Source organism: Callospermophilus lateralis, chromosome 9 (assembly GCF_048772815.1).
Source record: "Callospermophilus lateralis isolate mCalLat2 chromosome 9, mCalLat2.hap1, whole genome shotgun sequence".
Taxonomy (NCBI): domain Eukaryota; kingdom Metazoa; phylum Chordata; class Mammalia; order Rodentia; family Sciuridae; genus Callospermophilus; species Callospermophilus lateralis.
This window is the reverse complement of record NC_135313.1, coordinates 37,506,670-37,521,982: the sequence shown is the minus strand read 5'-3', so window position 1 is coordinate 37,521,982 and position 15,313 is coordinate 37,506,670. Positions and strand designations below refer to the sequence as shown.

Below are 15,313 nucleotides of genomic sequence, written 5' to 3'. Positions count from 1 at the left end.
GCCATCACAGCGAGCTAACTAGTTTCCTGAGGTGTACCCTGAGCTTTTCCTACACACAATTCCTATCTCCTGTGCTTTTGCTGTTCTCTATATTAATACCTCTCTCAAATTATCCCTGTGCCCCTCCTCTCAACTGATAATCTTCTCAGCTCAAAATCAACCCCCATTTTTATCCTCAGATGAGAAGCAGGCCATCTCTTCTACTCCATAATGCTTTATTACTCTCTCAGGGTACTCTATATTGCAAATTCCTTGCTGGCAGAAACCATATATCCTCTTGGAGTATTCCTTCATTTCCAAACAAAGGGCACTAGGTAACCCTTAATAAACTTGCTAAATAAAGGAATGACCATTAGGACCAAGTCATTGCTACATCACTGAAGCCACTGCCAGTATCTGTAGCTTGCTCTAGGAAAGTATTTGAGGGACATTCTGGAAACAGGCCTATAATCATTAGTCCTCCCTTTGAATTCTCAGCAGCTGTGCCCTAATCTCTGCATTAGATCTGGGCTGAGTCAACATCCTTGTGACCCAGTATTTTCCCTAGAGCATTAACTAAGCCACCAAGGGCACATGGTTAGAGCCTCAGTGCCTTCCATCTGGTCCCACCACACCTGTAGAAGCAAAATAGCTATTTCTGAAGCATTCCAGTCCAGGAAAATGCCATGTGCCTCGAGATGCTCAAGGCTGCAATCCATTTATACATGGTATAATTTACAGCAGTTAGTTTTGCTCAAATAGAGCTCGATGCAAAGATATTTAACACAGAGAAAGACTAAGTGTTGTACCTGAATGTTAACATCTGCCCCATTGTTTACTAACAATTCCAGGCACAAAGCACCATGAGTGGAGGCAGCAGCAAAATGCAAAGGGGTGAAGCCGTTGTTGTTTGGTTGGTTCACATTAGCACCATAGTCAATCAGCTCGTTAACTACAGCGTCCTGTCCATTGTAGCAGGCGATGTGAAGTGCTGTATTTCCATAGACATTGATTTCATCAATCTGCAAAAGAGTCCAACACAGGGCAATTAAAATCACTGGAGCCAATTTGCTCCATTTTCCACAAAAAGCCTAATGGCTGTGACTACAGAAAGGAAATATCCATCCATCAACATAATTACTCAGAGCTTACTCTCACCACAGCAGGTTATCCTGGGAATGCTTGTCACCCTGAGGTAAAGATCGGGGAAAAAGTGAATGTGACAAAAAGTGACCCAGAAGGAAGAGTTAGAGGTGTCATCCTGTGGAAAAGCATTTTCTATCTAGGAAAAGGACACAGGATGAAAAGCAGAGCTGCTTTCAAAATGCCATAAGATGTGAATCCAGGAGCCAGAAGAGAGCCCCAAACTCAAGGCCAGGGCAAAGTGAGCATAAAGAGGAAGGGCAGGAGCGGGCTGGAGAGGTGGCTCTGGAATCCATACACACAGGTCAGCTCAGAGCCCACTCTGGCTTTGCTCTGGTGCCTGACACATCACCAGGCTGAATTCTAATAGCAGAACAGTGGATCTTCCCTGAGGCGTGTCTAGTTCATGGCTCCCTATTGCTTTTTAAGACCTGCTCCAGGTACTGAGTATCATCATTTTGGTCTCAGTTTAGCAACTTGGTTTTCCTTTCCTCCCTGGGAAGGATGCACCAAAGCCTCACCCTTGCTTTGATTCTGCGTGTTGAAGGCACATGGCACAGGCCAACTTGCCTAGTTTTATGTCTGAGACATGTCTGATGTTTGTTCCTACCATCCATTCATGATTTTCTGCTGTAAGACATAATTTCAAATTCTAGATTCTGAAGGTAGGATGATGTTTTAGTCGTCTTTTTTGCTGATGTAACCAAAAGATCCGACAAGAACAATTAAAGAGGTAAGTTTATCTTTGGGGTTCACAGTTTCAGAGGTCTCAGTTCGTAGATGAAGGACTCCATTCCTCAGGGCCTGAGGTGAGGCAGAACACCATGGCATAAGGGTGTGGTGGAAACAAACATCTGGGAACATGACATTAGGAAACAGAGAGAGCGCCACTTTCCAGGGACAAAATATATACCTAAAAGGCATGTCCCACATGACCCACTTCCTCCAGCTACACCTTTCCTGCCTACAGTTACCATCCAGTTAATCCCTACCAGGGGATTAACACACTGACTAGGTTAAGACTCTCATAACCCAATCATTTCACCTCTAAACTTCCCTGCATTGTCTCACACATGAGATGAGGAACCCTCGTCGGTGTCTTATACAAGTGACTGGTTAATATATATTACACAGAATATAAATGTTTATATATTTCCCTACCTAGGTTGCTATAGAAAGTTAGACTGCATCTGGTTTTCTTCTGCTTAGTCTATAACCCCCATTGCCCTTTATTAGTTATCAATGTAGACTCAGAAAGAAAGAATGCTAGAAAATAAATTCCTCCTCCTTGAATTAAAATGCAAACAGTCTTTAATGGCAGACAACAGAACCGCCCTCCCACAGACCATGCAGGGATGCATGAATTGTCGCTCACCTCTACCCCCAGATTCAGGAGATGTTTGACAACATTGATCTGTCCGTTGGAGGCCGCAGCATGCAGTGGGGTGTAGCCCTTCTTATCCTTACAGGTCACTTCAGCACCGTGGTTAATGAGCAATGCCACAACATCCAGGTGGCCTTGACAAAAGCAGCAGAGACCATCATTAACCTTCACAGGACATTTGATGGCTCATTTCAACCAAAGGATCATTTCATTTCACCATTAGCTTTTTTGCCACCAGTATTTTGCTGAGCTATTTATGAAAAGCTGCCATATGGCAAATATTCAACAAATATTTACTGAGCAACTTCTATGTGGCAGACATTATGTAAATGCTGTGGGAAGAAAAGAAGATGATTCATATGCAAGACTTCAGAAGATGTGGTAGCAGTAATGCCTGTCATCATGTCAACAAAGAAGGACCAGCCCCAGCTAATAGTTCCATATGAATTCTACAGTCTTTTAAAACTTGTGCTAAAATGAAAGCAATGATTTTTTTTAAAACAATTGCCATTTCTCCCTGAAAAGTTTAACAGTAATAATCTGGTGTGGAAAAAACTGAAAAAAGAAAAAAAATTAATTAATCTGAACATCCCCACATTATTGCTAAATCATAGGAGTCTGCTGTTGTTTAGTTGGTTTTTAACCCATAAAAATTGCAATTTCATATGGCTTGACATCAAAGTACTCTCATGAATGGCTAAATATAAAACTCTTCTAATTTCAACTCCAATGTGTATTTTTTTCAAGAATATTTTACTCTGTCCTCTAATTCACTGTGTATAGTATGATTCGCTTTGATTTCATGACTGAAGCTTGTTTGAAGCTTCAGGGTCATTGCTCGAACCATGGCTGATAGCTGAAGGGTTAAGCTATAGAGACAGAGAGACAGACAGACTGTTTGGTATTGGCTTGTTTTATTAAAATTCGACTTTTTCTTCTCCCGGGACTTATACACAGAGAAAGGTATATTCCATTACTAGTGGTGCTATCTCAAGCTATTTGTCTTGGTTTTGTCTCATTATCCCCTAAAGATGGTCATCTACAGGGTTTGTTGTTTTTTTTGTCTTGCTATCTGTATTCTGATGACACATCAATATTTTTAGTTGTAGACTGACACAATACCTTTATTTTGTTTATTTAGTTTTGTGTGGTGCTGGGGATCAAACCCAGGGCCTCATACATGCTAGGCAAGCGCTCTACCACTGAGATACAACCCCAGCCCCATGACTGTAATTCTTTAAGGTGGTTTATCCAAAAATTTTAACTCTATATCGTCAAAGAATGAACTTGAAACCCCAGAATCTCTGAGCCCTTTCTAGCTCTAGCTTATAGTCTATCCTGCCTAAACACCTGTCCCCTGGCAAGTGTTCCCTGCCTCCAATGCAGGAGGAACCAAGTTAACATCTAGTCTGCTTCAGCTAACTCAAAAGTCTGTGCCATTTTAAGAAAATGCTGATGTTACCAACGTTTTAAGGTTTGGGGTTTTTTGAAGCCCTAGGAGTCATTCAGAGCCATTGATAGCCATATAATTTATTTCATCCCTGCCCCAACCTACATTTTTTCCCCTTACATTTAATTTTTTAAATGATGATAAAAGGCTTGCACACTTGTTTAAAAGGATTCAGTAAGGCAGAAAGGTGTTAAACGGAAAGCAAAATCACCCACATTCACTAATTCCTAGAGATAATCAGCTAATATTTCAGTATGTAACATTTTCCAGATTTGTTTTTATTGCATAGATTATTTTTTAAATGAGGATGCTATTATTCATACCACTTATGATCTGTTTTCCTTGCAGAATCTCTATGTTAATAAACATGCTTGGGAATCAATACCATAGTTAACACAGTGTCCCACTGAGAACTTCCAGAATTTACCAAAACTATCTCCCATGGATAGGCATTCAGGTTGTTTACAACCTGGTGCTGATACAATTCTATCTTCTTTTCTAACTTAAGATGTTCTCTCAATGGAAGGATCTTAGTTCTTTATTTCCTATAAATCCACACTGAGAATCAACTCTGTGAGGTATATCATATGTCAGAGAGTTTATGGAACAAAAGCAAAAAAAGGACAAGCATAGACGTGTAACCTCTTCCTTCACGTTCTCCAGTAGCGTGGAGCAGGCAGAAATGAGGATTGTACTCCCAGCTCAGTCCACAGCACTTGCACCCACTACAACCCAGGCTTTTCCTCTCTTCCTTCCTCCCAAAACATTTATAAATAAAAAGACAAACAGCACTTGTGTCTTTGCTTTGCTAGCCAGTCCTCTTTCTTAAGCACCTTATTTTGCTGTCATACCAAGTTAAAATAAGCACAATGCGTGCAGACTTCCAATCCGGACTGAAGCACATTCAGAAAGGTCCAGACCATGATCCAAACTCCTCCTCTTTACAAGGTAAATAAATCTCTGACAAAGCAAGTGCCCAACTAGAGCACTCTGTGTGTGCCAGTAAAATGAGCCAAATCATTTAATTGGAGCCCAAACTTGAAGTCAGACTTGCCTGAGAGAAAACTTTCGTGATCAACAAGAGACCTGTAGCTTATTTAGTTAGGTTATGTGCATTTTGCTTTCTATGCATGGGATTCTTACCCATATATGCTGCCCAGTGCAGGGCACGCCGGTCCTTCTTGTCAAATGCATTGATGTTTGCCCCTTTGGCCAAGAGTAAGTTGACCATCTGAAAGACAACCAAAATGAAATCAAGCACATACTCTGTAATGGTGAGGGTTCCTTGCTGCCTGCAGGTGATCTAAGCTTGATCTAATGTTGATTAACATCAACCCTAAATGCAAGTCAGGAATCTGGAGTTCAACAAACCAGAAAGATGATGTCACAGAAGACCCCGTGGCAGGTGTCAAATTAAAAGACCAAAGACTTTTTCAATTCATATGGTCTCTAAATTTAAGAATGGATATAACTGCCTAAGTTTGGTATACAAATATTATTCTTACATTATATAAAAGTCTTAGCAATAAGTTTAGGGTCTGTATGGAGCATCCCAGTTCCTAAAGATGAGAACACCCACCTCCACATGTCCATTCAGAGCCGCATGGTGCAAAGCTGTGCGCCCCCCGCGGTCAGAGACATTGACACTGCTCAGCAGGGGAATGATCACTTCTGCACACTTGACAGCTTTATTGGCTGCTGCCACATGCAGGGGAGTCTGCCAGTTCTTGTCCCTTGCATTGACATCAGCAGAGTGCTTAATCAGTACTTGCACTGCTTCCTACAACAAAAGCAGAGTTTGCAAGGGTCACTGACAAATGCTCAGTCAACACTTTCCATAAATGCTTCACCAGATGCAGGGACAGGGAAGACTCCCTGTTTTCCCAGGCTGGCTCCAGACAAGGAAAGTAGTATATGATAAAGACCAAAGAGAGACACAGATCAAGATAGACTTGCTTTACCTTTCTCTGACAGGCCAAGAGTCCTAACACATCTCTAAAATCAAATAAAGCTTCCAAGGTTTATTTAAAAGGTATTTCTTTAAAAGGTATTCTTGGGCCAAAAGAGAGTACTCCTATATAGGTGAGCATAGCTGGGTAAAATATCCACAGGACAAAGGTCCCCAAAAGATCAGCTAAAGTTAGAGGTGTTTGTCAACAAGCTTCAAAACTCCCAAAGTTAAAAGGCTTCAAACATTCTTGCATCAGTTTGTAAATCTTTGGTTCTTTCTGCCAACATCTTAACCCTCAGTTTTTTATGATCAATAAACAGTGAAGTGAAGTCATATGTCTGTTGCCATTTCAGCTTGAAAAGCTCTGAAATGGTTCCATCTTTTCCCAAACTTGTCCATGTTTTAGTGAGTAACTTCTTTTACCAACACTGAAGTCTTTAAACTTACTGAGCCTCTTGTTTTTTATTTTTCTTCTGTGGGCCCAATCAGCTCAATAGCCTCTTGATCTATGACTCTTAACCTTGGCTATATGATGGAATCACCTGGGAGCTCTTAAAAACACAGATGCTTGATTCCACCCTGAGATTTTAATGGGCCCCAGCATTTCTGTAAAGCTCTCCTTCTCTCCAGTCAAGTGAATGATATAATTCCTTTTGAGAAGGAAATGATTATTGGTTGCTTCTCTCTAATACTAGAGACTTCCCTGGGACCAGGTAATGGGCTCCTTCATGGACACCTTGTCAATGTGGCATTAATAAACCAGTGAAATTCATCCATACTACTCTTCCATCATGGACCAAGAACTCACCCTTGGCCACCTCATTCCCCAAAGGATTGACTTTCCAGTCTTTATCATTTAGCCATAGAAAAGTGCCCCACTTTTTAAATGATTTGAACTCAGCAAAATTAACACTCTTATCAGGAACATAAAATGAGGGAATTAAAAGGGATGTTTCATGAATCAGTAGTAACATATTGAGACAAATGGCTAACCTGGACAGCAGAATGAGAGCAAATAAATAAATAACTGTGCAAAATTAGACAATACAGTTTAAATGAACAGTGTGAAAACTGGTGTATACTCTATTTAAATGATATAAATAAAACCAATAAACTGATGGGGCCCACACAAATGATTTAAGATTACCAAAAATTTTTAAAAAGATATATGCCACTCATCCTCAGAAAGACTGGTAAAGTACTACTAAATATTCCTGAGCCCATTTTAGAGTGAAACATGTATATATACATTATTAACGTTCAAATGCTACATGTGAAATGCTGCTATAGCTATAAAAGGTAGGAAGAAACATTAGCTGGGTTCTAGCCTACAAACTAAATTGAGTGAATAAAAATAAAAGATAAATCACAAGATATGCCACAATATGAGATTAATAGAATAAGAATAGAATAAGAAAATTAATTGAATAGAATAAGAAAAAAATAAAAATTTATCAATTTTATTCTCATAAAGTATAGGTTTATTTAGATGCATGCATGATTGCAATGTGGGAAGAAAATGCCGTAACTTCTATCTAGATTTATTTTCTTTAAAAAGGAAATCATATTAGCTGATATTTAGCTTTGGTCAGTATAGCAGAGGGCCGACCTCGCTTACAGTAGTAGGACACTCCCTCTGGAGAAGAAGAGGGCTTCCACAGTGTGGGTGGGAGCTATGAATTCACTTTGATACAATAGCCTATTAAATCAATTTATAGATTCTAACATGTACCTTCATACCAAGAGAACCCTAAAATGGACAGACCCATGCAAAGAACCCAAGAATTAAAGATAATATTAGTAATATGCAAGCTTTAACAATGTAGAAGGCACAGAACTCAAGCTTCTTACTCCTATGGAAAGTTTTCTTTCACTGACAATTACAAGGTAAAAACAATGACAAATTTAATCAGATCTGACAAGAATTTGGCCAAAATAGAGAAAAATCATTAGGAGACTATTATCTAAATAGTTATGTAGGACTATGTATGATAAATGAAAAGTCTCACCTCAAGGATATGGTGCCTTGACATATTAGCTAGTTCATACATATAATTTATAAATAAATGAGATATGTGTTTTGAGGATGCATACCAAAATTTTGCAGACATACAACCCAAGAGTTTGGAGATAACCATCTCAAAGCAATACTCCAAAAGTGGTATAGTATCCTTTTCACATATTCCCAGCAAAATAACAATACACGCTGTCACTTGAATATCTTTGCCTGCATTGTTATTTTACTGTACTTATATAGATTCATTCTTTGTGTTGAATATTATGTAAATTTGGGATAGACTAACAAAACATACAGGATCATTTCAAAAATTTATACTATTTGGAGATAAAACCAAAGTATTCATGAGAAATTTGCATTTTAAGGGTAACAAAATGTGATTACTTTTAAAGTAATTTAGAGTGAGTGAGTGTGACATTGTTTAGGAAAAGCCCTACTTTTAAATGAAAGCTTATGAATAATTTGCAATTCACTCAAAGCAACATGCTAAGCAAAGATAGCATATATTAGCATACCGGTTATAGTTTCCATAGAAGTACATGCTTTTAAAGTTTGTGGGGGAAAAGTCTTTATTCTTAAGTAGTAAATACCTGCAAAAATATTGTTTAAATATTTTACTCAGATAAATTTGGTATGTTTTGCAAACAGTTTTATCGGGACACAGACTTGTTTATTTGCTCACATACGATTATTTGCACCACGATCCTGACTGACCTCTGGGCTGCACGTCAACAATCAGTAAAGGAAAAGGTTCAAGTTCATTATCAGAAGGGGAAGAATGGAAAAAGAGAAGGGGCAGGATCTTTAATCTGTATGTCATCATCAAAGCCCTAAATCCTTGCTTGCTTCTGGCCCTTGACAGAAAAAGTTTGCAGACCCCTTGGTCTAGCCTCTTGTTTGAATTACTGCAAATTGAAAATAACTGGTTGAAATTAAATTTTATTATATAACAGAAAAATATTTTTTGAAGCCAAATTACCTCCTAAGGAAGGCAGATACTGTTGAAAGAGCCAGTGGGCACTGTGTTGAGCAAGGCCCTTCTTGTGCAGTGAAGGGTCAATGGGGAATTTGAGAAGAGGGTGTACAGAGCTGTGTGGCTCTGCATGAGTAACAGCATCTGGAGTGCTGCAAGAAGGAAGAAATGAGGACAGAAAGCGAGGAGGGAGGATGTGGGCCCAGCACACCCGAGGTGCACATCAGTGACCTGACAGGGAAGAGGGGATGGCTGACACATAAACCAAGCTAATGCAGGAGGAGCGGGCTTGTGGAACCAGAGAGTCAGCAGCTGAAATCTCTGAAAATTCTTTTAAACCACTGGGAGAATGTTAGAGTTCGCACAAGATAGAGTGACGAGCTCGTAGACAATCATATCTATTTAGGAGGCACCACGATTCTGACTGACATCTGGGCTGCACGGCAACAATCAGTAAAGGAAAAGGTTCAAGTTCATTATCAGAGGGGGAAGAATGGAAAAAGAGAAGGGGCAGGATCTCTAATCTGTATTGTGGGAACTTCAGGCAATTCCCATGTGAGTAGGCATTTCATCACATTTGCCTTTCACACCAAGCCCTTTACACAGCTCAAGGATACCTAGAAGAGCCAAAACTTTTATTTCTCTACTTTTGTAAACTGTTTCAACTTTGATATTCTCCATTTTTATTTCTATATCTGTTTATGTAATGAGTTGCATAGTTTTCATCTACCTAATAAGAACTCCATTGAAAAAAATACTTAGCATGTGAAGGGAGACTTTTACTTAATTTCCCCAAATTTATTTTTTAAGTGAAAATATAGTCTTTTAAATGATTATAGAACTAGATTCACAGACACATAAAATATTAGAAATGGAGAAGGTATGTGACCATCTGGGCTGACCCCTTCATTCAGAGGCAGCTTCATTTTACAGGCAGGATGACTACCTGTATATTTTATACATGTGCTATCTTCATTTTACAGGCAGGATGATGACCTGTCAGCCTGGCTGACTTGGCTCTCAAGCATGTTCTGCTAGGCCAGAACTTACTCAATGGACAGTCTTGGCCAAGAATCCTGGCATAAATACATTTAGATGTTTGTTTTCCATAGTTATTTACACTTTTAAGATTTGAAATTTTAGTTTACCAAAGTGGCTTAATATATTTAATAGGATTTTGATATAATAGTTGAGCCACACCAAAGTTATGATTAAAAAAGACAACTTCTGCTTTAAGAAGTGCATTCCTCTTTCAAAAAATTGAATCTTGGAAGTTCTTTAACTTGGTTTTACAAGGGAATAGTGTTATGGCTATGAAGGAAATTAAAACTCTTTTAAATCAAAGGAGTCTCTCTTCTATGGTATCACACATGGGCCAAAAATTAATATCCAGGAATTTTCTCTAACAGAAATTACAAAGAAAATGGAAAAAAAAAAAAAAAACCTAACATGGCAGAAGGTAAGTTGAATACTTTCTGAATCAAGAAAAGATACTTCAACTGTGGCTTTTCCAATGATATCTGGTGCAGCACTAGTTTTTTGTTTTTTGTTTTTTAAATTTCTATTATTTCAAATGCATCAAGAGTCAATACTTTTATAAAATACATAGAAAGCAATGAGTAGAATAATAATATGAAAAAATACAGATACAAAAATTATTAACTTGATTGTCTTGTTATTAAATTTAACAAGAACAAAATTATTACATTGTTCTAAAAGTTTCTGAATGTATACTCTTAACGCAACACGCAACACGTAAGACAAAAGCTGTGGGCACCAGTGTGTAGGCCACACTGCAAATAGTGCTCCTTTAAAGACTTTGAATCTTTTTTAACAAGTGAATGCCAGTGAGCAAAAGGCACTTGTCCTGAATGGAGGAGTTAGCCCTGCTAATGTTGAGTCTTAAGACTATAGGTGTTGTTTGACACCCACAGCAAGCTGCCTTATACTACCAAACTGCAGAAATCTTAGAGGGAGGAACACTCATGAATGTCATGTGGGACGAAACTGGAGATGGCATTAGAAGCCACTGATTTCCATTTTTTACAGGTTCCAACCTCATAATAAAAAGTAGACACATGCATTGTGGCACATGGAGAAGAAATAGACACACATTTTTAAAACTCTCGCCCTCCATATTGTTTTTTTTACTCTCAAATGTGCATTACCTTTATGTTGGTCATATTTCTCATGGAAAAGTCATGGCTATGATTATACATAGTTCTTGAAGGCATAAACAATGTCAAATTTTATAAATTATAAGTTGCTTAGATCAGAGGCTGATCTAAATACAGACAACTTTCTGTATTCTCCACAAAGCTTGGCAGGTGCCTTACACATATATTATATATTTTTTTAAAAAAAATTGAATGAAATAAATACATTGCTGTAGTCATCAGAAAACTCTGTACATACTAATCTGCAAGTATTAACAGGACATTTACTGTGGTGTGGACTGACATCTCCAAGACTGTACTCAAGTCTTAAAGTCCTCTACTATATCCTGTAGTCACTGGGGGCTTTTATTCCTACTGATTATAGCAATTTCATATTCTGTAGGAATTATATAAATTGGTACCTAATTTATTCAATTAATAGGCTTGTTCTTCTAGAAGTATCCATCATCACTCTACACTCCTCCTTTATTATTATTATTATAATTATTATTAGAGCACAATTATTCTAAGAACTAGTAGCACAAAGGCAGTTACTGGAGACTTGGAGACGTGGGAGAATTCTAAGGGCACTATTCATGAAGAATTGACTCTCAACATTAGTAAAGGCAGACACTAAAGTATTGCCAGTCTTCAGTTTCAGGTCTCAAAGTGTGGTATGTAGAACAGAGGCATCAGATTCTTTAAGGTACCGATTTAGGGCCCAATCATAGCCTCCATCAGGACCATCACAGAAGAACTCCCAGAACAGGGTCTTTCAACAAGCACCCCTGATGGATTAAATGCACACTAAATATGAGTACACTTCTACATTCTAATTAATATATCCAAGTCTAATATATTCTAGATGTAAATATCTTTTTAAAACCATAAAATGATTTGAAGAAAGCAATCACATTCTAATCTTCCATATAATATTTCCAATTCTCCAGTCTATTAGCATTTTGTTCATAGTAATGACAATGTTTTTAAAGGAAAGAATGAAATATAAGTTTTAAAACATTAAGCTATACTAAAATGTTTATAATGCTGCAATGCTGGAAAAGATCTTTATTATATTTGAAATTTTTGACTGCACAAAAGCCAAAAATAGATGCATTTTATTGGTTGGAACAGTATTCAGAGGATGCTTATATAATGTGAGGGAAGCAGTAAGACATGGTGGTTAAATTATAGAAATCATATGGAGGTTCATCAAAAGACTAGGCACGGACCCACCATATGATCCAGCTGTACCACTTCCCAGTATTTATCCAAAAGCATGAATGTCATCAAACTGCAATGATATATGCATACCCATGTTCATAGCAGCATAATTCACAATAGTCAAACTATGGAACCAGCCCAGATGTCTGTGAGTGGATAAATGGATTTAAAAGTGTGGCAGAGATACACAATGGGGTTTTCTTTAATCATAAAGAAAAATGAAGTTATATTATTTGCAGGGAAATGGATGGAACTCAAGAACATTATATTGAGCAAAATAAGCCAGACTCAGAAAGTCAAGGGTGATATGTTTTCTCTCACATGTGGAAGATAGAGAGGAAAAAAGGAAGAGAAAGGTGGGGTAGTATCTCATGAAATTCAAAGGGAGAATAGTACAGTAGAGGAAAAGGACCAGGGGAATACAGTAGGGAAAGAAAAGGGGAGCTACTGGGAAATTATATTATTATATTTTATGCATGCACAAATATATAACAACAAATCCCACCATTATTAATTATAATGCATCAAAAAAATATAGGGTGGAGGAAAGAGAACTGCTTGGTTAAGCAAGCAGGTTCCACTCTCCTCTGCTTGCTGGCTGTGACAACTTAGGCTCTTTACTTAACTTCTCTGAGATGGTATTTCCTAATTAGCATTACCAAGAGTAATACCTCAAAGGGTGGCTCAGAGGTTAAAATGGAATGATGCATAGAAAGTCCTTGCATGCTGTCTAGTACATAGCAAGTGCTTAATAAATGCTTTCAGTGATAACACTTGCATGGACATAATGTCCTCAAGCCTACACACCAAAAATAGGACACAACTATTTTTAACTTTTCTAACCAAAAGATAATCTCTACCATAGGGAAGTGAAACATTCAGCAAGTCTCCTCTTTGCTACTCCTGGCTTTTTACAGAAAGGGTACATGTAAAAGGCCTGCTGCATTCACATGCAGGCCACGGTGGGCTTGGCTGACAGCCCCAAGCATGGTGTCCTCAGAGGCCACACTTTGTATTATCCTGAAGGTCCCCACAGCACAGTTAACAGTGCCTTCCACCCAGTGGGCCTCAACAAACATGTGTTAAGCTTCCGTAAGCATGTGTTAGGCTCTCTGGGTTTGAAGACATATAATTCCTTTCTCTACAGCTGCTTTTATCTAGGGGGAAAAAAAAAACAAAGAAGCAATAAGAATAAGCTAAGCTGGAGAAACAATATAAAAGAGCTCATATGAATACCTCAGAATATTCTCTTTGGCAGCCCCAAATCTTGCTCATCTATGTTAAGCTAGTCGTTGCAAAATAGGCCTCCCTAATATTTTGGTAATAGGCTCTTCATTTCTTCACAGTTTTGGGAAGGGTCAGAGAAAAAGGAAGATGGAGCCAGTGGAACCCTTTGGGAGAAGATGAGACTGCTCCAAATTGGCTCCAAATTGTTTACAACCTGGGAATGCCAGACTTGGGAAGCAAAGAGGCTTTGGGGGTGGTGTAACATTTAGAAGCTTTTCAATGAAGAAATGGTTTCCAATACATACTCATGCAAGCCATCTCAGTGCTTGTCAATCTGAGCAATAGGCAGATGTGCCAGCTCTCATGCTGAAACCAGATGTCCCCTTTAGCAAGTGCTGACAGCCAAATGACAAAATACCCATCCAAACCTCCGCTGTCCTTTCCCCTCATGCCTACTGCACTTCACTCAATTATTAGTTATTGAGTGAGGCATAAAATAATGACAAGAGGACCAAATTTAAAAGAAGAAGGGAGTCTAAACTAGAATTTCACAGCACAGTGATGAACTTGGAGTTCAGCAATTCACTGCATAATCAACTCGAACAGTTACAGAGACTCCAGTTTTCATAAGAAAGTCTTCAACGAGCATAACATATATTATTGTGAAGACATTTTCTTCCATGACCTTGTATATGATCATGACAATTCAGGGTTTATCTGTATTCAGTTCCTTCCTGTCAAGATACACCTACAAGGGATTCCCCCCACCCTTGCCCCAAACAAAACTGCAGAAGGAGCTGGTTACTTGGATAAGCAATTGATGCCTTAGACTTGCAAGTCAATCTAGCATTGGGTTGACTGGGTTCAAACACACTAAACATTTGTGAAGAAAGTGGGCTGATGGTTGACAAAAAATGGATGCTTTGAGGATTGAACTTTTACAGCTTGTTGAGCTAATAAAGGTAGAGACTTGCTGAATGTTTCACTTCCCTATGGTAGAGATTATAGGAAGGTCACATGGTACTGAAACATCTGGTTTTAGGTTTTTGTTTGTTTGTTTGTTTTGGTACTGGGGATTGAACTCTGGGACACTCAACCACTGAGCCACTTCCCCAGCCCTATTTTGTATTTTATTTAGAGACAGGGTCTCACTGAGTTGCTTAGTGCCTCACTTTTGCTGGGGCAGGCTTTCAACTTGCGATCCTCCTGCCTCAGCCTCCCAAGCTTCTGGGATTACAGGCGTGAGCCACCATGCTCGGCCTGAAACCATCTACTTTTTATCCTTCTCTCCCACATGCTTCCTAAGAGTGGGATCATCTAGATCTCATTTTCTTTGTTGCTCCATCATTCTCTTTGTCACTAAATCAATCTTTTTGAGAGAGAATAAGTCTGAGTCCCTCTCTCATTCTCTCTCTCACTATCTGTATCTCTCTCTCACTAGCTGTATTTCCCCCCACCCGCCCCGCCCGCCCTGAAGACACTTAAAAGAAATTCACCAAAGATCAAGTGGCCTTACTATTGAGGCCAGGAAATACTCCCCTAAGAAGGAACTGTCCTCCTGAAGCTGGTTCTACCAACACCAACAGCCCCACTACAACTATTTTCTCAGATAAAACAGAAAGGCAATGTGGGACCATAAGAAGGTTCTGAATTCCCCAGCATCTGAACAAGGTAATTTGGGATTATTACGTCCCTCATTCCATGTGGGCTGATCAGAAAGCAAATACAACCAACCTCTCTTTAAAAACTATGCAAACCACATAGCATAGCAAGGAAGATTATGAACATGAAACTGTCGCCTACCAGGTA

General features: G+C 38.8%; 1 protein-coding gene across 4 annotated transcripts in view; it reads right to left on the bottom strand.

Moving 5' to 3' along the window:
- Window positions 1-15,313, bottom strand: part of Ankrd44 (ankyrin repeat domain 44) — a 295,099-nt gene that overhangs the window by 118,855 nt on the left and 160,931 nt on the right. For all 4 annotated transcript variants that reach the window (XM_076865519.2, XM_076865521.2, XM_076865520.2 and 1 more), the window contains exons 5-8: window positions 5,536-5,736; window positions 5,100-5,187; window positions 2,498-2,640; window positions 789-1,001 (exon numbers count right to left, since the gene is read on the bottom strand). In XM_076865519.2, coding sequence (XP_076721634.1) covers window positions 789-1,001; window positions 2,498-2,640; window positions 5,100-5,187; window positions 5,536-5,736 — 645 coding nt within the window. The remainder of the gene's footprint in view (window positions 1-788; window positions 1,002-2,497; window positions 2,641-5,099; window positions 5,188-5,535; window positions 5,737-15,313) is intronic.